General features: G+C 42.4%; 1 protein-coding gene across 3 annotated transcripts in view; it reads right to left on the bottom strand.

The window, feature by feature from the left end:
* The window catches only part of UNC80 (unc-80 homolog, NALCN channel complex subunit), a 119,890-nt gene that overhangs the window by 83,905 nt on the left and 13,984 nt on the right, over positions 1 to 22,001 (bottom strand). For 2 of the 3 annotated variants that reach the window (XM_062506764.1, XM_062506763.1), the window contains exons 8-17: positions 18,170 to 18,431; positions 12,874 to 13,008; positions 11,501 to 11,723; positions 10,363 to 10,503; positions 8,104 to 8,372; positions 7,123 to 7,479; positions 6,229 to 6,375; positions 4,169 to 4,316; positions 2,665 to 2,813; positions 109 to 275 (exon numbers count right to left, since the gene is read on the bottom strand). In XM_062506764.1, the coding sequence (XP_062362748.1) occupies positions 109 to 275; positions 2,665 to 2,813; positions 4,169 to 4,316; positions 6,229 to 6,375; positions 7,123 to 7,479; positions 8,104 to 8,372; positions 10,363 to 10,503; positions 11,501 to 11,723; positions 12,874 to 13,008; positions 18,170 to 18,431 (1,998 nt within the window). The remainder of the gene's footprint in view (positions 1 to 108; positions 276 to 2,664; positions 2,814 to 4,168; positions 4,317 to 6,228; positions 6,376 to 7,122; positions 7,480 to 8,103; positions 8,373 to 10,362; positions 10,504 to 11,500; positions 11,724 to 12,873; positions 13,009 to 18,169; positions 18,432 to 22,001) is intronic. The other variant, XM_062506765.1, reaches the window with a different exon arrangement.

The raw sequence follows: 22,001 nt of genomic DNA, 5'->3' as shown, positions 1-22,001 counted from the left end.
GCTATAAAGTTAAAACAATCCCTTGGACTTCTAATGTTTGTGCTCAGCACAGATAGCCATAGAGTCATACACAAGTCAGTCATTTACCTTCTCCCTCCTGATACCCACCTTTTGCTCCCAGAAGGTTTTGGCTCTTGCTCTGTTTCCTCTGTCTTTTTTCCTGGTATTAACTTTTCAGCACTGTCCAAGAGGGCACTGAGGGCCACTCTCCGAAACACATTCCCATGAGCCTCCTTGATAAACTGGACCAGCTGTCGGATATCACAGTACAAGCCCTGAGCAGTAAGACACCATGAAAAAGAACAATTTCAGTCTGAACTTTCTAAAGAAGCAGTGAGAGCCAATGCTTTCTGAGCTACTTCACCAGGCCATAACTTCTCCTGTGGCTGTTGTGTGATCTGCTTTCCAGGTTTATGGTTTGTGGTTTTTGTCTGGAAACTCATAATGCACTCAGAAGAAGTGGACAAGGAGGAGCATTATTATGGAACATGATCTGCAATGGGATACAGCAGATGGAGAGGCATCAGAGGCTAAAAGACCCATGAAATGAGGGAGCTACCAAGATGACTTAAAGTTTGTTTTATACCATTCATCTAGACAGCAAACTTAAAAGGTACAAAATATCTCAGATGTACGTGAGAGGATGTAGAGTATAAACAACTGCATGGTTTTTTTCAGAACCAGTGGGTGTCTTCAGATTTTTTCCCCTATTATTTTAGAGCTTCACATCATATGAAGTGAGAGGAATGACACTCATCCCCTAACCTACCTCCTACAGTCAAGGCCCTTTCTAGTTCTCAACATTCGTGCACATCTGTGATGTGCAAATCTGAGGGCAAGGGGATGGAGGAAACAGTTTTACAGGGCCTGATTTTTGATCTATGAGCTTTCCTGAAAGACCTTGGATTACTCTGGCAATTCCCAGCAAGGAGCAAAGGAAAACAAAACACAAAAACCCCAACAAACTTATAACTGGACCTGTATCCTGATTAAGGTTTTTTTAAAAAGTAAGATATTGACCACAAGATTAAAGAATGACAAAACAACAACAAATCTGCACACATGCTTTACATGCTGTATTCTCCATACAGGCACAATTAGCAGTGTTCCCCTTAGGGATAAATTTCAACTTACACACTAAAACAAAGTCTAGAAAGATATACAACTTATAAGAAAAATTTACACTCGGTGCTCCTAATCTAGGTCCAATAATGGGGCAGGTTTTTCTGTATGCCACCAAATAATCTTTTATGAGAAACATTCCAAAGGAGGAATATCCATAAGATCTAGAGGATTTGGACATAGGTAGACTATTCTGCTGGTTTAAGGCATTTATATAGTTTTCATTCTCCTACTCCGTTCACCTCACAGAGCACTACTGCCCCTTTAGCTGGACTTCAGTGCCTCTACAGCTCTTCTGTAAGGATGGAACATAAGAAAGTTTCTTGTTTGCTTCCATGAAAAATCCTAATTTCCGAAAATACAGAAATTTCTGATAACACAGCAGGTGGCCTGAGACTAGCTGCTGGAGTATACCAGTTTGGAAGAAGAACTGTCATGTCATCCAGTCTCCTGACTTCTCTGGGAAGACAACATATACGTGGCAAAAAGCAAAACCTTCCTTTCTTCCATGTGTTTAGTAAATTGAATGTTTGTCTAAACCTTGGGAAGATCTACCAAGCTGCTGTTCAGTAATTCACATAATCTGGCACTGGCGGGCCATGTGGTTAACCAAGTGAACTGCCTTTGACTTTGCTGAAAGTTGATTTGTGGGAGCTATGGTCTTAGAATCATAGAATAACTGAGGCTGGAAATGACTTAAGATCCTTGAATCCAACCATTAACACAGCACTGTCCAGCCCACCAGAAAACCATGTCTCTGGTTCCACATTCACTTGTCTTTCAAATTCCTTCAGGGATAGTGATTTCACTACTTCCCTGAGCAGCCTGTTGCAATACCTGACCTCCCCTTTCAGTGAAGAAATTTTTCCTAATATCTAATGTAAACCTCCTCTGATGCACCTTGAGACCATTTCCTTTTGTCCTGTCACTTTTACCTGGGACAAGAGACTGACCCACACCTTGTGGTTGTAACCTCCTGTCTGGAAGCTGCAGAGAGCAAGAAGGTCTCCCCTGAGCCTCCTGCTCTCCAGACTCAGCAACTCCATTTCCTTCAGCTGCTCCTCATAGGATGTGTGCCCCAGACCCTTTCCCAGCCCCATTTCCCTTCTATGGACGTGCTGCAGCACCTCAATGTCCTTCTTTAGTGAGTGGCCCAGATTCTGAGATGCAGCTTCACCAGTGCCCAGTACAGGGAGAAGACACCTGGACCTGCTGGCCCCATTATTGCTGATACAAACCAGAATGCTGTTGCTCTTCTTGTTCATTAATCCCTCCAGACTATGCTGCTTATCCATTTGGAAAAACACAGAAGCTGCTTGAACAGAGAAGAAATTTTCATTCAGAGTGCACAACTTTTTTCCTAAGTTCCCAGGTTCCAAGCCAGACATGCAAAAAGGCCATCACATCTATATAATTTTTCAGCTGCACCTGCATCATTTGCTACACGGATTTGGCCAAACTGAATGAATCATTCACTGTAAAGTCTCATTGGTGACACCCAAGTGAAAAAATAACTTTGTTAACGTGGTATCGAGTGCTTACCAGGTTTTCTGGGCTGTGGAGTTCATGTGTAGTGGATGCACAGCGAGTGATCAGTGACTTGAACATGGCACTCACAATAATACCTTCCACGCTCTGGGCTGTAGACTTGTTGTCCACTGTGGTGAAATTATTCCCAAATCCAGCTTTATCTGCAAAATTCAAGCATAAGCAAGCCATCTTGTTGGGAACAGTTTAAAAGAGAGAGCTTAAAGATGCATGTAAAGGGATTATGATACATGAGACAAGGACATGTCCCCACCTCATATCCTATGCTCAGTTCTCACAATCCCACCCCACAAAAATATAGCAGAAGCAAAAGGTAAAATAAATATGAAAGCTTCCCAGAAATAGCTTTATTATGGAAAAGGATTGAAAACATCAGGACAATTCTAGATTTGTTTAATCTACATCTCTCATTTAGAGAAGTGCAGAATAAGGCTTAAAATTTGAACAATAACTCCATCTTTTCTAGTTACCATTCTAAGGGATAAGAGATGTTGGATTAAGCAGCAAAGTGACAACACCCATGAACTGAAAATCTTCTGAACTATAGGAATGCTTTTCTTGGAAGGTGCACAAGGACACCAAGCTTTCAGAAAAACTCAAAAAAGAGTTACACATTTACATGAATTGCAAAAAAAATCCCAGTTTCCTGAGATGAGAGAAATTACTTCCAAGAGCTGCATGAGATGCCGTGCTTCAAAGAATAAGCCAGTCAATAATTGATGAATACTTAGGGAAATGTCATGGGAATCTTCTTCATGAAAGCTGGCTGTATAATGTTCTTTGATTCTTTCTCTGAAATTCCTGGCATCAAAGACAGGCTAATTAATTAGTCAGACTCCCCAAGTGTTTGAGGAGCTATTCCTACACTGTAAACAGTCACTCTTAACTGTTGTTTCATGCAGTGACCAAGCTTAAATGTTTGATTGTTCTAATACAGCAGATATTAGAACAGAATTTTCCTAACTTAAAGAAAAATCCTCAACCCTCCCTATACACATGCATGCACATTTGCAGCTGCAGGCACAGGCATCTGTGTGTGTCCATATTCTCATTCATTCAAGCTGTTCTTGCTGCTTACTGCCTTGTCTAAGGCATCACAGAGGGTTTTAAAGCTCAATTATATCTCCATTCAGAATAAACTGTGTATTAAACAGGCCATTCCACCTGGTGCCTTGACATGTCATGGAGCAGAAAACCTCCTGATGCTGCCTGAGGCATTGTGTAATGAAAACCTCTTCTGTGAAGAGCCATGAACAAGAGGTAGGATGAACCAAAGGGAGCCCTTCATTTTCAGGTGCACTGTGTGATCTTCAGGCAAGATCACTGGATGATCAGATTCAAAATGATCCAACACCCTTGACCCCCACTGGCTAAGGATATAGTTTATGTATTCTGAGAATCACATTTTGTGGTTTGTAAAGGACACGAATGTGGCTTCTTTCTGATGGCACAGTTGAAGAATACACAAGTGACAGTTTCTGATGCCAGGTATACTTACTGTCAGTGGCGGGCTCCATGCAGAATCCCAGTAAAGCATGCAGGAAATCCACCACGTTATTGAGAGAATCCTTGTTCACATAATCTCTCACGGTCTGCCGGAATTGTGCCTTATCCAGTTTGTACAGTTTCGTGAGGCAGTTCTGGGCCTGAAACAGTGTCCATCAAATCATATCACATCAAAGTATGTGTTCAAGTTTTGCTAGCAAGAGCAAGGTTATTTTGTACTTAGCCAGTGCTCTCCTGTCTCTGACTGGCCCCTTAACAAGAGATGTTCACCTCTGGAGCCAACACTAAATTCAGCACAAAAGAGAGTGCACCAGAATGGGTGCCATTGTTTGAGGTGGGGATGAAGCCACTATCAGCTTATCTCAAGTCCTCTCTTCCTCTGTCCAGCCCCAAAGTAAAATCTCACTGGATGTAAATGAACTGGGAATGTATCACCTCTGTCAATGCTCATTGCCTTGGTGGAACAGGTTCTTATGCTTAGGCATCTGATTTTCACCCTCCAACTCAGATCCAACCTACTGAATGCACCTAATTATTGCATACCCAATTTACATGACCAATTTACATTGTATAAAACACTAACTTTTTACTTAAAAGCTATTCATTGTCAACTTCTTATCACAAAACTATCCATCCTACTGGGACCCCATGCAGCCTGGAGTTAAAGGAATTTGAAATAGCATCTCTACAGGAAACATGAACTCTCCTGTTATCTACAATAATCCTGTTATCTACAATAATCTTGTTATCTACAATAATCTTGTTATCTACAGTCTTTCCAGTAAACTCAGACATGATTGTCCACGCAGTCAACACAAATGGTGCATGCAAAGCAGTTTGGCCAGACAAACACACAGAAAATGTAGCAGACCCACACATGTAGGAAAATATTTTCCTCAATTCAATGGGCATGATAAGTATCTTGGTTCCAAGAGACATACTAATTTATACTTAATATTATGCCTAGGTCTAAATGCTTTGCTGCCTCAGCTCCAACAGAAAAGTCTAACTGAAATTGTGATGAATATGGTACCTGTTCAACAGTGCAGAACCTTTCTACTGTTCCCACTGGATGTCTCTCATCTTGTGCAGCAGTGTCCACTCCTGCAGTACCTGGAAATCTAGCTAACACAACACTGCAAGGATACAGAGCAGCCAATCCATCTCTGAGAAATCAACCTCAGAGCCCAGAACCTCATTACAGCTCTGTTGGGCATGGCTCAAGCTAACCAAAGCCATGGAGAAGAATCTGTTTCACACACATCCCATGGGATTAGCAACTCTCATTATAGTCATGAAAAATGTTCCCTTCTGCAAGCACACAAGGTGAGGAGGGCATGCACTGAGAAGGCCTTTGAAAGGCTCCTATTTAACAGGAACTTGGACTGATCTCAAGGAGACAAACTCTTCTGGATTAAATCTGATGTCTGGGCTACATTGTGGGCACTTTCCAATGTCTTAACTGGTGCAGAACCAAAAACGTTAGGACTCAACAGTGATGACCCACCATATCCTTCAAAGGGTCATGAGTGAGTCTTTTGTTTCCTTGCAGAACAACAGAACAAGTATAGTGCAAACACAGTGCACTCCAACTATCAGGAGCTGATGGAGCAGCCCAGCAGCAACCAGTCATAAACACCACTAGGAAAGGTGGACACACTTACACCTTAGACTTTTGGATTTACATAGGCAACCCAAGATAGCTGCACCTCTTGTAAGCAGCATTCCCTTTAGGGGTACTGTCCTGTGAAAAATGACTAACACCAGCTCACACATGGAATTTTCTCCCATGTATTGTCCCAACCCATCTGCTGGGGTGGTCAGAAGCACCCTGGGCCCCAGGTGTGCTCTTAGAAAGCCCCAGGACTGGAAGGCAACACTAGAGCTGAAAATCTGCTAAAGCTGGGCTGCAACACAGTCTGTGAGCTGCGACAGAAAGCAACACATTTGCTTGTCAATACAGGGAAAGCTACAGAGGGGGCAGGCAACAATCTCAGCAGCTGATGTCAAAAGTACAAGGGGGGACACTTTAATGAGCTTTAATTCTCTTACATTCTCCCGGAATACCTGGTGTCTCAGGCGATCTCCAGAGAGCCCTCGGTGTCCTTCTCCACAACCATAAGCACAACCCAAGGACTTCACAATTTTGATCAGCATTGTGAGTGCCAGCCTGTGGGTGCTGACAGATGGGCCTTCATCCTGAGGGTCACAGAGGGAAAGATGGTGTGTAACCCTGGCACAAACACTGGCATTTTGTCAGCATTTTACTTTTGGTAAACTGCCTTCCATTTCGCATCTCAGACACTCCACTACTGAGTGTTACTCCTGAAGTGCTTACTCCAATTATTTTTAAAGTTTAGAGGCCAACCCCCTCCCTTTCAACTCCCATCAAAAAGTTATGCTATAAATGTGAAGTCCCTACATGCTGCTATGCATACCATTCAGAACTTACTTGAAAAATTTATCCCTGAAAAACAGAGTTGGCTTGGCTGAGTAGTAAACCAAACATCTTTTTAAAATGTCTTAGATATTATGCTATTTTAAGTTGCAACTTCAGAGGTCAGCAATATAGCATCTCCCAGTTCTCATAGCAATACTGAAAAAAATATGACTTCTGGTAATCAAATAAAAGAAACTGTGCTCACACACTGGGTTTCGTTTTTTCTTTACAAGTTATGAATAATAAGCCTGAAACAAACACATTGTGATTGAGCGTTTCAAACACTTTGTCAAGATACTGAAGATGTCCATGCCAGGCTCAAAAACTCCACTTTTGGCAGTTGCTTCTCCAGAGTAGTTACAGCACTTGAATTGCTAATCATGTTTCCTCAGCAGAACCCCAAGTGAGCACCAGAGCAGAACAGAAGGGCAGTCGCGTACATCAACCTTGACAGAAATTACATTACAATATATTTGGAATTGTATAAAGAGAGAAGCCAGACAAACCTTTTCTTGTTTTTTGTCATTCTTCTCATATGGCCCTCCTCCTCCTCCACCACCTCCATCACCTCCACCTCCACCACCTCCACCACCTCCTTCTTCTTCTCCATCTCCAGCTCCACTAATTGGCGGTGGTCCAAACCCACAAGCTGAACCAGAAGCAGCCCCTTTAAGCTGGAAGGATCCTTCACTTGGTCTCTTTTCAGGGGCCTCATTTTCTTTGTTCTCACTCTTCCTCCGAGCTTTCTCCACGCAGGGCACCACACCAAGTTGCAGTAAGCACTCCACGATGTTCAGCGCCACATCACAAATCCGGGAACTGATGTCGTGGTTCAGAACCAAGTAAACAGCCTTCAGGACCACCTGAGAGATTCAAACATCACATTTAAAGCCAGAACTACTTTCTCTCCTAGTTATATTTAATGCCTCAAAATTCTAGATTCCAGAGACTCATTACAGCAGGCACAGTACAAACTCTGAACAAATAATACACAACCCTGAATACCAAAAACCTACGATCTAGATGTCAGACAAGAAACCACAGGCTGGGCACAGTCAGGCTGAAAAGGAAACCATGAGATGACATCTGTGAGCCTAAGTGCTTCAGTGCACCAAGAGCTGGCAAATCATTAAGGGGAAAACAGAAAAAGTGAAGTTTAAGGTGCTAGAAGAAAGGTGCTACTCATTCTTATGCTATTTTATAGGGAATTTGGTGCATGCCCCAGGAACACAGCCATTACGTAATACCAGTTAGGATTTGATGTGTGCAATCCACATGCACATGCACTCCTTGCAAGGAGTAACAGGAGTTGCAGTTTCTCAGAGGAGACTTTTAGGATATGCACAAATGTATCTGACTGACCTTTATATACTGCTGAGAGAAGTCATATAAAGAGGTGGAAGAAAAGCCCATCCAACCCCTGATCTCAATGGTACAGCTATATTGACAGAAGAGGGACCTGGCTTTCCTCGTTCCTTGCCAATTACCGAGAGATCCAGCATGCCATTCTTGTGGACAAAGCTGTTGGTTCCATCAATGTGATCTGTGTCCTCCAAGCAGCTGTAATTGATGCAGGAGTCTGTCAGGCTCCGTGGGAGGTTGGCACATGCAAGTGGCTCGTGGGGCATCTCAGGGATGGGCACCTGGTTGCAAAGCTTCCTCATGTGCTCACTGAAGAAATCGGCGTAGCCCACGTTGAACGAGGCCAGGGTAGTGTTGAAGGTTGCCACAGTGATGGTGGAGATCTGGGAGCGCACTGCAGAGAGGAAAACAGCTACCTGTCCATTTCTGTCTCTGTAGTTTTGGAATGGAAGATTGGGGCTCAGCTTGTCTCAAGGGAGCAGCTCTTAAAGTGGTTTGTAATGTCAAAAGAAACAACAAGTTCCTAATTCCTATCATGCATACAGGGATCAAAGGTTAACTCATTCCTTCTTTTGAGACAGTGTAAATTACAGCAACAACAAGCTTGCTCCAGCAGTTCAGTTCTCTGGCAGCTTAAGCTGATCTTGGTTAAATGGGCAGTCAAGTAGATCAGGCAACTCAGACATTCTAAATCTAATCCAAAAGGATTTTTATCCCTGCGTCAGTCCAGTGCCTCATCTTAAAAGCAGCAGTGCCCCTGCAGGGCAAAGAGAAAGGACTCTGCAGCTGAAAGGCAGGGGTGAAGGCAGGGGAACCACAGCACAAATCTGAAACAGCTTTCCAAGTCACATCAATTTGGAACATTCCATCACACCAGTTGAAAAAACCAGTACCTGTGATAGTCTGAGCCACCTCCAAAATGCAGAGCTGTCTGATGAGAAAGGTACTGCTGAATTAAGCTCACAGTGTTCAGAGACAGGAACTTTGAATTGCTCAGATTAGCAAGCTGGCTATAAATGCAAAATTTTACCAAGGATGCTTCATTTTTTTTACAACTCATGCTGATTTCCAGGCAACAGTGTTAGTAATTTCCCATGCACAGTGCTCTGCAAGCAGGTTTATGAACCCTCCAGGGTAGAAAGACACTGGGTCCCCCATAGGGTTGTTTAGACCATCATCTGCCAGACACTGGTTACAGGGCTAGAGAATAAAAAAGAACCTCTTCCTATGGCTATTACATATATTCTAATTAATAAACTAATTTTATCTAATACATTTAGCAAGCAATGGACTGGTTATACAATGCCAGAGGGGCAATCACATTTCCTGACAGCTTGTGCAGTCCTGCTAGCACTGAACTGGCACTATTAATTAGGAGAAACATTCTAAGGCCAACAGCAGTACCATGAACGAGGCCACAATTTGGTCAATGATCAGAGTAGGAATCAGCTGCTTGTATCAGAGAATTTCTTTCTGGTAAGTATGACTTTTTAATGGCATTCACTGAAATTGGTATTGTGAAGATAACAATAAAGATTGCTTTAGGATATTTGGTTCCTGAGCTACCAAATTTGATGATTATCCAAGGGTAGATCTTTTCTTGTTTCCCTGATTTTTTAGAATTGGTTAACAAAAACCCATATCTAAATCCTACACAGAAACATAGAATAATTAAGGCTGGAAAAGACCTCTCAGATCATCAAGACTGACCATTTCCCTCTTCAAATTCAGTTTAAAGCTCTCTCAGCAAGCCTTGATATCTCCTGTGAAAAGATCCTTTTCCCACTTCGGGTCAAGAGCAGTCTGTCTGTCTCCAACAGACCTGGTGTCATGTAAACCAGCCCATGATCAAAACCCCCCAAATTTTCCCAGTGTCATCAGGTGCAGATCCAGACATTGATCTTCTGGCTCTTCCTGTCTTCCCTCATCATTTCTTACAACTGGAAGGCTACAGGAGAACACTATTTTTGCCCCTCTTACTTTAATCAGTCATCCCAAAGCCCTGAAGTCTCTCTTGTTTACCCTGGGACTTTTTTTGTAATTTCATTGCTACCAACCAGAAAAAATCAATAATGGATAACAGAAAGCTTTCTTTTTTCATTGTGAAACCATTAAAGATAGCAATACCAAGTTTCTGTTCACATTTTTTTGTTGTTTTGTGGTAAGGCAAGAAAACCCCAAACAATGCCCTCTCCCTGGTGATGGCCACCAATTGTTTTAACAACTGTGTCAGATAAACATGAATGGTTTGAAACATCTTCTTCATAACACAAAAAAAAAATAAAAATCAATTAGTCAAACACAAATAGAAACAGTAACACTTCCTTCCACTTTCTGGGGTTGATTTTTCAGCGAAGTGTCTGTCCTGATGTGTTGAATTTTACCTTCTTTGACTGTGTTGTCTCCGTGGCTGTTTGAGGGGTCTGGCAGCTCCGAGACCAGCGTGTGATGGGAGTGGGAGTGCCGGGCACTCAGCCCCTCCATCTCTGTGGCCGTGTCAGAGCTTCCCCTCCTGGTAAACTTTCCTAGGGCAACGACAAGAAATGGATATTTTAAAGACCAGAGGGGTGGCTGGCTACAGCGGCAGATGTTAAAAATTAAAGGACTGGAGTCTGTAAAAATCAAGGCTTGTCATCACACTGTGGAGAAGAACCAAACATTATGGTGGGATCCCTCATGTGGGTTCATGGACATAGAGATCAAATGGTCCAAACTCTCTGCATGGCTCTTCCCCTCAGCACAGAATGATTTAGCTGACACCTGCATTCTTAACCACCAGCACCTTAAAGAAAATAAGACTGATCAGCACTGCATGACTCCACCCTTTGGGAAATGTTATAGGAATTTAGTTTCTTCTCCTCTTGCCCCCAAAAATATATTAGGATGAGGAGTGCTAGACAAAGTAAATTCTTCAAGAACATAAAGAAAAAAAAACTGTTTAGTGATCTTAGAAACTTGAAGTAGGCAATTTTTAGGTTCTAACACTGTACCTCTCCAATATCAAGACAGTATAAGTCTTACTGAGAAAATATCCTATTTATACTGTATTCAATATGCACTCCAGGAAAACTGTGAATAGAACTTTTTGGCATACTAATAACATTATCAATGATACTGATGACATTGCTGCTAATAATTGTCATACTAATGATACTGCTGCATCTCCAATGATTCCTCTTTCAGAGAAGGGAATGCAAACATTCTTTGAATCTATTTGAAGCTGCATTTCTGCAACGCTTGCTACCACACAGGGAAGTGTACTCAAGTGGAACACGGATCACTACAGGCTCCCACCATAGCTATTATTTCAGTAAAGATGCTAGTTTTCAGAGAAAAAGTGAACTGAAGCATAAGTCCTTCAAGCAGTGAGAGTGAGCAGTTACCAACAGAGGTGTAATGCTGGAAACAGAACTGAGGACATAGGGTGACAACAGGACTGGATGAAGAAATAACCCCTGCTGTTCTCTGGACGTTCAGGACAGGAACCACACGGAGCCTGGGGCAGAGACAGCAATATCTCACCTAAGAGGGTAGTCTGCCATCCTCCTCTCTCAATGCCACGCCGGTCCTCCCCAATGCCAGAGAAGCTGCCAAAGGAGAACGTGCTGCGGGTGGGTGAGACATCCAAGTGATCCTCGTGGAGGAGGAAGGGCACCCCCATCCTTCGCTGCCGCTTCTTCCCGGTGTGGTGGAATGGAATGGACCCCTTGCGCTCGCGCTCCCTGTCCTCCTTGCGGCTCTTAAACTGCAGGAGGAGGAGCACATATAGGGGCAGTTAGGAAGATTTGAGGCATGGAAAACTGTGGGAAAGAGAAAAGGTATAAAACTCTCAGGAAGCTGTGTGAAAGCAGATCTCAAGATGCAGAAGTGCAAGAATGCTGAAGATGCAAGGACAAGAAACTATAAAGCTGTGAGCTGTGTAAAGATAGGCCTCAGGAAAATGTTCAGCAAGATAGTAGAAATATGTAAGCTCAATAATGAAGCTTTATCAATTGTTTTAAGCCATTAAAAGCAAGCATTGTTCAAAGCAAGATGTACGTGTGGCTTTATTAATTGGCCTGAGCAAATGCTTGCCAGCTTTTAATATGATGCTGTTGGCTAGAAAGTTTTTAAAGGACTTTGGAACAAAGAGAACTTGGTCTGCTGTGCTAGCAGCTGAAGCTGTTCCATCTCCCTTCTTGGTTCTGTAAAATGAGGCTGATGATTGTGATGGAATAAAAACCTAGAGACAGCTGCTCCAGCATTCCCATCCTGTTGTTTGTGCACATAGATGTATGCAAATATAAAATAACAGAAAAAATATCCCAGAAAAACCCAACAGAAAACAACCACTTGAGGGGGAAAGATAACACAGATTTACTTCCCAAGTATAAACTCTCCACTCTGAACATTTTATCTTGGCCATTTCCCATGGCAGAATCTAAATTACATGCTGGGATCCTGTGAGCATTTGAAGGATTTCAGTCTTGCCCTAAGCTGGGGTGGATGCCCTCAGATAATTTAATGACATTCTTTGACCTTGAGCATGGAATGGATGGTTGGAAACCCAGAGCTAAGGCGAGGTAAAAAAATCAGAACTCACTGAATTAGCTGGACCTACAGTGAGCATTGGCACTTAAAATTCAGCACTGTTTGAGTGGCCTCCTTTCATGCAGTTTTATCATGACAATTACTTGAATAAAGACTTCAGTATTATGTTCAGGATGTGCATATAAAATCCAGTGTAATAACATACAGAATCAATACCAACGAAAAGGGATGATAATCTCACATATGGCATGAATTTATATTCCAAGCAGACCTCATGAATATATAGTCTGAGCAGACCTTCAGCAGCTACTTAGGAAGACACTGAGGTGCTGAATCATATGTGAATTAAAGTGTCTTTCACTCACCTTTTTGAAGATGTTCATCCCCAGGTCAGTGGAGAGATCTGGAACTGCTGGTCTACGCAAGTTGGTCAGCGAAACCTTGGAAAATGTCTCTGTGCTTAGTGATTTTTCTTCCTCATTACATTTTATTGTAAGATCCTGTAGCTCCCAAAAGAAGAGAAGCACAAGGAGAAATAGAAGATAATCAGCTTTAAAAAAGGAGCTACTTCCTAGAATTGTTATAGGAGCACTGTAGAGGAAAAAGACCTCCAATCCATTACACAAAAGTTTACACATTTGAAGAAAAATAAATGAACGAACAAAATTTAGAAACTTCCAGAATTATTTACTTTGTCTAAACTTTCAGTCACCAAAGGAGAAAAGCACAGCACACCATGGAAAGCCTCAGGCATTGCTGTCAGCCTGGTTTGCTGGCATGGAAGAACATGTTTGATTCTGATCCCAGGTATGACTCTAACTGATGATGGCTTTGAGGTCTTGGTTTACATTGGTGAGTGATCTTTAATGGCTACCCTTTGCAAAGTGTTTGATTTAAGAACTATGCCCTTCATAACATACAGTTTTAAGTATGTATTTTGGAACTAAACTGCAATAAGCAGCATAGTCCCTTCAAGAAACTTAATTTTCAGAACATTTATTTACTCACCAAAGAAATCTAAGACTTCTAAATCAGCTTGTAATTGCTTCTAATAACAGGGCTCCCCATCCATCATTATTTCATATGAAACTTACCCCCTTCCTATATCACAAAATGCCCCACAACAGCAAAACCCATGAGGCTCACTCACCCCAGCTTCAGTAGAGCTCACTCAACTCACCTCTGCCTCAACCAACACACACTGTATCTGCCTGCTGCAAAGAAGGAAGCTGGCACAAACTCAGCTTCCAGCCATCTGCTCTCAATAAAGATCTAATGCCAATCTTCCAGGAGATGTTTGTGCAGCTGACCTGATCAAATTCCCTCAGGGTAATTTTCTTCTGCCTAAATATCAGCCTGTTTCCAATGGAATGCTCATTTTCCTTTGCTACCCCACCAGAAATATCCTGCTGAAGAAGTGGGTCATGTTAAAACACCTTTTTGCTTCCAATGCAGAGATAGCCATGTCAGGGATAGATGAAGTGACCACTGTGACAGGTTTAGATTCTGTCCAGCCAGACTGCAAATTGCAGAGCCAGCCACAAGTGTGCAGCAAGTTCTGCAGCACACAAGTGTGCAGATTTATGCACAAAAAGGTCCAGCAGAGCTCGATGACAGCCTTTGCAACTGAAGTCTAACACCAGTTACAGTGTTTGCAGTACCAAATACTGGGGACCACACATTTTTCAGAGACTTTTCAGACTAATCAAAGACTACATTTGAATCCTCCCTCTCTATTTTCTCAGCACAAGAATGTAGGAGACACAGAGCAGCAAGGCTCCTCTTCACCACTGTTTGTAGTACAGGTATGCTTACCTACCACTTTGCATGTATGACTAAAGATTCAGAGCAGGAGTCACATATAAAACCCAATACACAGCAAACCAGGATTCAGCCCTAGCTGCTCTCAGCAGTGAGAGTACTCCATATAGCTTTTTTCTCAACTTTTATAACTCTCTGGCCCCTTCTGGCTATAAAACATTGTATGAATTTATTTTGGGTTAATTATCTTTGTCCATTGGTTACTAAATCAGTGTTTTAGCAGGTGGTTTATGATCACCAAAATACAGAGTAGGGCCTACAGAGATACAAGCCATGCAAACACAGTCCCAGCTTTCAAATCTGCTCAGGGTAGGTATCAAGCAAACCATACCAGAGAAGCAAATTACAGAATTACCTTAAATCTACATTGTGGTATATGATGCATTTTAATGAATCAATCTTGTCAAAGAGTGATTAAAAACATGGCTATTGAGTGCAGTGGATTAATTACATGGCAGTTAAAATAAGCATAAGATTGATAAGACAGAAAAATAGTTTGGGTTTGGGGGCTGCTCCTCTAGATTTTGTTTTCTGTTGTCTTCCTCCTGCATGACTGTGTGTGTACCAGTTCATCAGCATTTCTCTCAGCTCCCAGGATATCCCACTGGAGACTCTTGGCTTTCCATCAGCACTGCAGTGAGCACTACAGCTGCCCTGGTGCTATGATTGAGTTTTGTCTCTTTCCCCTGCAAAGGAAGTGCAAGACTGGAGCAGCCTGTGAATGCCTGAAGGTTCCATGTCCTGCACCTGCCCCGACAGTGAATTCACTGCATACAGGTGCCATACAGGTTTCTTTTGTCACTTTTCAAAGGCAGACAGTATCCATTTTATTCACACTCCTTCCATCCCCTCTTTTCCCATTCAACAAGGAGTGCCAGAACGCTGCACTGAAGCTTTTCTTACTTTGCTGTTCATCTTACCAGGCAATACATGGAGGATATTCCTCATGTCCTCTCAATCCCCACTGCTTCAGCCCAAGCTTATCTCTGATTTTACACACACAGACCCAACAGGAAGTGTGAGAGTTTTGCTGTGGCTCGGGAAGGTTCAGGATCATCAGTTTACCAATTATCCTGATGAATTGCAGAACAGTAGAAACAATGTTGATGTACCACAAAAATCTACTGCCCCTTGATGGGATTTGCAGGCAGATGTGTTTTTCTTTACTCAATTTTTGCCTGACACTTTATATCTATCCTGCTAAAGCACAGTGTGCCAATGTTTTTGAGAAGTTATTGATGGAGCTTTGAGTAGAAATGATGACACTGTGTTTAGGAATTTTAGATCTAGACCAAAAAAACTGGCTTTAAGCATAACTCTGTGTCAGACATGCCTGTGAAGGTTCAGCATACAACCCCTGTGTTAATAGAAAGGACAAATCCCAGCCTTTGGAAGGTGACATTCTCTGCTCTGAACTAGAAGAGAGCCTTGTCTGATGAGACTGAATGTAAGAATAGCAGTAAAGTTCCTACAGTTGGCTGGGTTGAATCAGAGCCCAGCTGCTTCTGTGTGTTGCATGGGTTTCAGTCCACAAAGCTGCAAAAGAAGGGGGGCATGAGTTGAAAGTTTTGCTGCCTGGAACACCATTTCACTTCCTCCATCACAGCTGTTCTGCTTAACAAACTGGAAACGCTGGAACAGGATTCTATTTTGATGAAGAAGGCAAAAATACACTGGACTGACACAGAGGTTACCAAAAGCAATCAAACTCAGCCTTGGAGAGAAGCATGCCCTGGACAGTCCTCACACTAACAGCTACCATGTGCCCAGCGGAATTGCCAAATGGATTTAACAGGAAAATATTAGAGAAGAGCAATGGACCCTTCAGCAAGGGAAATAGCCTAGAAAAGCAAGACATAGCCAAGCATGTGAAAGGAAGTGCATAAAGAACCAGGGCAACACTAGTGCAGCCAGTGCCCATGGAAGAATCTCATTCATTCTGCCTCTGTAAAGCACTGACTGCACTCCCTGTTGCACTGGGAGCTAAACTTGCTAACATGCAAAACAACCAGGTTGTTATGAGCAAAAACAAAGGTACAGTACATGCATGGAAACAGTGAAACACATCAACAGTGATATATTTCAATTTCCCCTCCAGGAGATGATGTTAAGTAGGGGGGTTTTTTTGTATACGCAGAGCAAACCTATAAAATCTCTATGCACACGTAGATTAAGTTTGACTAGTAATTCCTATCACCTTAATGGAGATATGTCAAGCTTTTACAGGGAAGAAACACGTTATAGAAATGACACTGAAGTATAACACAATTTAAACAATACTGCTGCTGCTGAGCCTTTAGAACCACAAGTAACCACCAGCTCTCATAATAATGATAAGAACGTCTATAAAGTCCTGAGATCTAAAATTAACAGTAGTAATATTTTCATCGTTTATGCTTGTCTTCTAGATTTTGAGCATCTGGAGTTCTACTAGAAAAAGAGATATTTCACCTTCCTTCCAGTCAAAATCCATCAGAGCCCTGAAAGCAGCAATTTTAGGAAAAACACTGAGAACTACGAGATTTCCAAATCCAAAAAAGACACTTGATAGCAAAATGAACAGGTCTTTTATTTGAGTGTGTCATAAAATTGGATGGCAAAAATAGAATCTCTGCTACATTTTATTAGTCAGTTCCATCAACTAGATAAATCAGCTGCTAAATTTGCTGCTAAAAGCCCACATGACAGGAGAAGAGTGCACAACCTAAAAGTAGCACAAATCCACAAGGAGATGAACTGAAACTGCAACAACATTCCCTTTTTATCCCTGGAACAGGGGAGCAACACAGAATAAAAAAAAATATTTAAGCTCAAACAAGAAGATCTTTACTGCACCAAGGTCAGGAGTACAGGGTTCATTGTCCAGGAAACAGGGAGCAAGATTTGACACCTATTAGGACAGTTTCTCTACTATGATTTTTTTCTTTTGACAAATATAAAAGCTATGCAATAAGAATAGCAGCAGAAAAAGTAACAACATGGAGAGCTTTTGCTCACTGGCACAGTTTACCTAGTCTAATTCAATATTTTAACACAAATGTTTGTCTGAAGTGTGCAGTACATTTTCTCTCCGGAGAAAGGAGAAACACCAGAGAAGCTCAGGGGGTCCTGAGCATTACATGGTAATGCAAAGGCATTGGTAACCTGACATTTCTTGTGACAACTCCACTGGTACATTCTCACATTAAAAACTAATGTTATCCCAGTTCACCCTAGATTAATTACCCCAAATTGATACTCCAGCTTTCAGCAGTCAGCACAGCTCTGACCCCCTGTATGAGATTCTGCCTTCAAAACTCATCATTCTCAGGGTCTCTTTCTGAATCAATGCAAGAGTGTGACCTCAATGCAAGTGACCCAACATCAAAGCTGTGCCTACCACTGCTTGTTCAGCAATCCCTTCACAGCATCACCACAACTGCGGGAAGGTTTTTAGAGGAAAGTGGACATGTAGTGAACAAGCCAGGAAAGGGATATGAATGTTTTTAATGAGCCCAACCTAGACCTGTAGCTTTGCCCTTGAAGTCACCTTGAAAGAGATAAGAACAGCTGCTGCTTAACAAGAAAACAAGGGGCGAGGCAAGAAGAGCTGAAGGTAATAAGCCAATGCCAAGAGACTCTGAAGCCAGTGAAAAATAGAAAAGCCCATTTTTGCCTCGTGCCAGAAGACTTCTACCAATGATAAGTTGCCTGATAGCGTGTAGGGGTAGAGAAATTGTATATAAGGGTTAGGAGAGAGCAATAAATTGTCACTTGCTTGATTCGTATTGAAACGTGCAGCATCCAGTTCTTTTTTTCTCACCCAACAGTAATTATTTTCATCCTGTAGCAGCTACTTGCCTGGGTTTTGTGGGTGTTCACCAGAGAAGGTGCAGCAGCCACCATGGAGCTGCTGCGAGGCCTTGGCAAAGGGGTGATCTCAGGCTCGGGTGGCTTCTCTGGCTTTTCCTGCAGCATCTGCCTCAGCCTCTGCAGGTAGTACATGAGTGACCACTGCGTGCCCTCCTCGGACCAGTGTGGCTGCAGCAGGCAGCGCAGCACGGCCACATCGAAGTACGTGGCATAGCGAGACTTCTGGCATGGTGGAATCACCAAGGACACCCTGTTCCAAAAAAGAAAAAAAAAAGAAAAAAAAAAAAGAAAAGCAGGAGCAGAAATGTTAGCCATCAGATTCCTCAGGCCTTCTTAGATACTCTGCATAAAGAACTGACACTTTGGGACTTGTTGGATCCCTGGGGGTTTTGAGTTTTCTTGTGCTTTCTGGCAATGACCCCCTGGAGAACACTGCTTTTCCCAGAATTCACAGAATTACCAGGTTGGAAGAGACCTCCAAGATCATCGAGTCCAACCCCTTGCCCTAACACCTCAACTAGACCATGGCACCGAGTGCCACATCCAGACTTTTTTTAAACACATCCAGGGATGGTGACTCCAGCACCTCTCCAGGCAGACCATTCCAGTACTTGATCACTCTTTCAGTGAAAAACTTTTTCCTATTATGCAACCTAATTTTCCCTTGGCACAGTCTGAGACTGTGCCCTCTGCTTCTGTCATTGCTGCCTGGAGAAGAGACCAACCCCACCTGAGCACAGGCACCTTTCAGGGAGCTGGAGAGAGTGATGAGGTCACCCCTGAGTCTCCTTTTCTCCAGGATAAACAACCCCAGCTCCCTGCTTTTGACCCGAGGCCTTGAAGAAGGCTCCCAAATTTGAGTGATGGAGTTAAAGTCATGGGTGTGTAGTTAAATAGAAGTGTGTGATTTCACATGGTGAAGGGTTTTTAATTTGAGGTTTTTATAGTACAGTGATAGGTATGGGACAAGATGGAGGATTTTGGGTGTTGTTTCCTTTCTGTGTTCTTCTTCCTTCTCCATGGTTTCAGGTTGTAGTTTCTGGTTGGACAGCCAGTGCTGCACTGTGGGTCACAGGAGTTTGGTTATTGGGTCAAAAGTATAAATAATACAGGTGTTAATTCTCTGTTGGACTGTTTAGCTGTAAGAGACCTTGTAGCTATAGCTGGGTTCTCCTCCATTTTCTCACTTTCAGTTGGTAGCTGGAAGTGTTGCAGAACTCTCTGTACTTTAGATAAGATTTAATAAACAACCAAGCCTGAACATGAGAAAATTCGTATCCTTCGTGTTTTTAATCCTGACTCTGAGCGAAGACAGAAGAAACTTCAGACAAGCCACTAATAAAGTGGTGCAACACACCCCCCATTACAAGGACTAAGGTACCTAACTAAAAAAAAGCATTATTGAAGACACATAACTGAATATTTAGCTTTCAGATCCCCAGAGGACTGAAGATAAGCCTCCAGGACCTGTGCTAACTGAATAATTTGTTCAGCAGGAAGGAGACAACCCTTGAGCATCTGCTGTTTTGATACTAGTAACACGTATTTAGGAATGGTTTACATTTGCACATATCAGGCTTTACTTAAGAAAAATCAGGCAAGTCAGTTAAGTTAGTTAACCCTTTAAGCTAATTAAATTGATTCCTATACAGATAAATGTTACTATTATGGGCATTCTTTGCAGAGGTGTTCTAGAGAAAAGAACCCCTTTAAGCCCTCATTATAATTTTCTTGCCTTATTAATTTCCTGATGAATTTCAATAATGAATTTCCTAAGTATGGTACAAATTAGTGCACACAAAAGTAAGACATCTGTAGTGAGCTTCAAAAATGAGAATCTAGAAAGTTCAGATTTCAAAGGCATCTATATATCATTCATAGCCAATCTTTTTTGCAATAAAATGCTGCAAATCTTTTATTCCTATTCTTTTATACCACTTTTCTGCCAGCAGAGTACAACTGGCCTGATCCACCCTCTGGACTGTCACTAGCTGTCAGAAAAGTCTGAAAAGTCTGTAAGAAAAGAAGCAAGTGAAAGTCAAAAGAATGAGAATCATATGGGAAGAGAAGGTGTGAAATCCCGGGGGTGGTGAGGGAGCTCTGGAAAATTTTTGTTTTGGTTTGGTTTTTTGTCTGCTGAATACACATTTTGAGTGCTTCCATTCTGTATTAGAAACACACCTCTGTGACCTGCTCATTTCTGGGGTTTTGGGATTTTATAAAAATTTAGAGTACTTTTAAGCTCTATATTCTCGGGCATTTGAGAATCATCACAAGAACATCAAGCTGGTGTTTTGCTTTTTGTTAAAAGCCATTTTTATTATTGACTCTGCAAAGCACCATGCAAACAGTGTGGACAAGCCATCCCCATCTCCAGCTAGGTACCACCACATTCTGAACAGATGGGTCCAAGGCCACAGTCCAGAAAAGCCTTAGGGAACAGCAGCAATACTGACCAGTGGTGTGGGAAAGAGAAAAGGTATAAAACTCTCAGGAAGCTGTGTGAAAGCAGATCTCAGGATGCAGAAGTGCAAGAATGCTGAAGGTGCAAGGACAAGAAACAATAAAGCTGTGAGCTGTGTAAAGATAGGCCTCAGGAAAATGTTCAGCAAGATAGTAGAAATATGTAAGCTCAATAATGAAGCTTTATCCATTGTTTTAAGCCATTAAAAGCAAGCACTGTTCAAAGCAAGATGTACGTGTGGCTTTATTAATTGGCCTGAGCAAATGCTTGCCAGCTTTTAATATGATGCTGTTGGCTAGAAAGTTTTTAAAAGGCTTTGGAACAAAGAGAACTTGGTCTGCTGTGCTAGCAGATGAAGCTGTTCCATCTCCCTTCTTGGTTCTGTAAAATGAGGCTGATGATTGTGGTGGAATAAAAACTTCAAGACAGCTGCTCCAGCATTCCCATCCTGTTGTTTGTGTACATAGATGTATGTAAATAGAAGAGAAAGAAAAAATATCCCAGAAAAACCAACATAAGTGGGACCTCTGAGTGCTGAAGTGCACGTGGTCAGTGCTTCGCTGGATCTCTGCCCTGTGCCTCCAACACAGGCATGGAACTGGCAAAGGAGAAAAAAGTGTGCACTGAACACTGACACCATTTGTAATCACATGAACCCTGCTCCTTCTTATGAGCAGGTGTCAAGGCTGGGCTTGGATCAACACATGGATCTGGAGCTCAAACTTGCAGGGGCTGGTTTTTGCTGCCAGCCCCACAGGGCAATGCTGGAGGCACTTGGTGACTGCAGCCCAGCCTGTGTCAGCACATGCCACGCTGTACAAAGCACTCAGATTCAAAGTTTCTCCCCTAGTGCTGTATTCCAGGTCAAAAGGCTGCAAGCTGAACACCTTCGGAATGAGCTGTCCCAAAAACCTGAAGAACTGAATTAGGAAAGAAAACAATGTGAAGTGGGGATGTGCTGTAACGTTTTCCCCATTGACCTAATGCGGAGCGTGCTTCTGTCAAAGTTTAGGTTGTGTCACACTACAAAAACCCAGAAGTATACTCAAAGTATCCCAGCAAAGGAAATAAAACCCAGTAGCAATAGTGAAAGGTGGTGCATTGCTCCCTGGTCTCTGCAGTGTATGGGGTTAAAGAGTCTTTCGTGCTCTCCTATCTGTGGCACAGGCAAACTGGGGCATGACACAGGCTGGAGCAAGGCATGTTCTCCTTAGGAAATAGTTGAAATTAAAGTTCTTCCTGCAAAGTCTATTTCCCAGGCAACCTGTTCAAGGTAGCATCTGGGTAAAGGGCTGTGGTTTATTTGCTTCAGGATTAAGCTGTGTCATCTCTACGTGGAGAATTACACTGAGTGGA

Source organism: Cinclus cinclus, chromosome 21, assembly GCF_963662255.1.
Source record: "Cinclus cinclus chromosome 21, bCinCin1.1, whole genome shotgun sequence".
NCBI classification, from domain to species: Eukaryota; Metazoa; Chordata; class Aves; order Passeriformes; family Cinclidae; genus Cinclus; species Cinclus cinclus.
The sequence above is the reverse complement of the archived record's forward strand: the minus strand, read 5'-3'. Positions and strand labels throughout refer to the sequence as shown.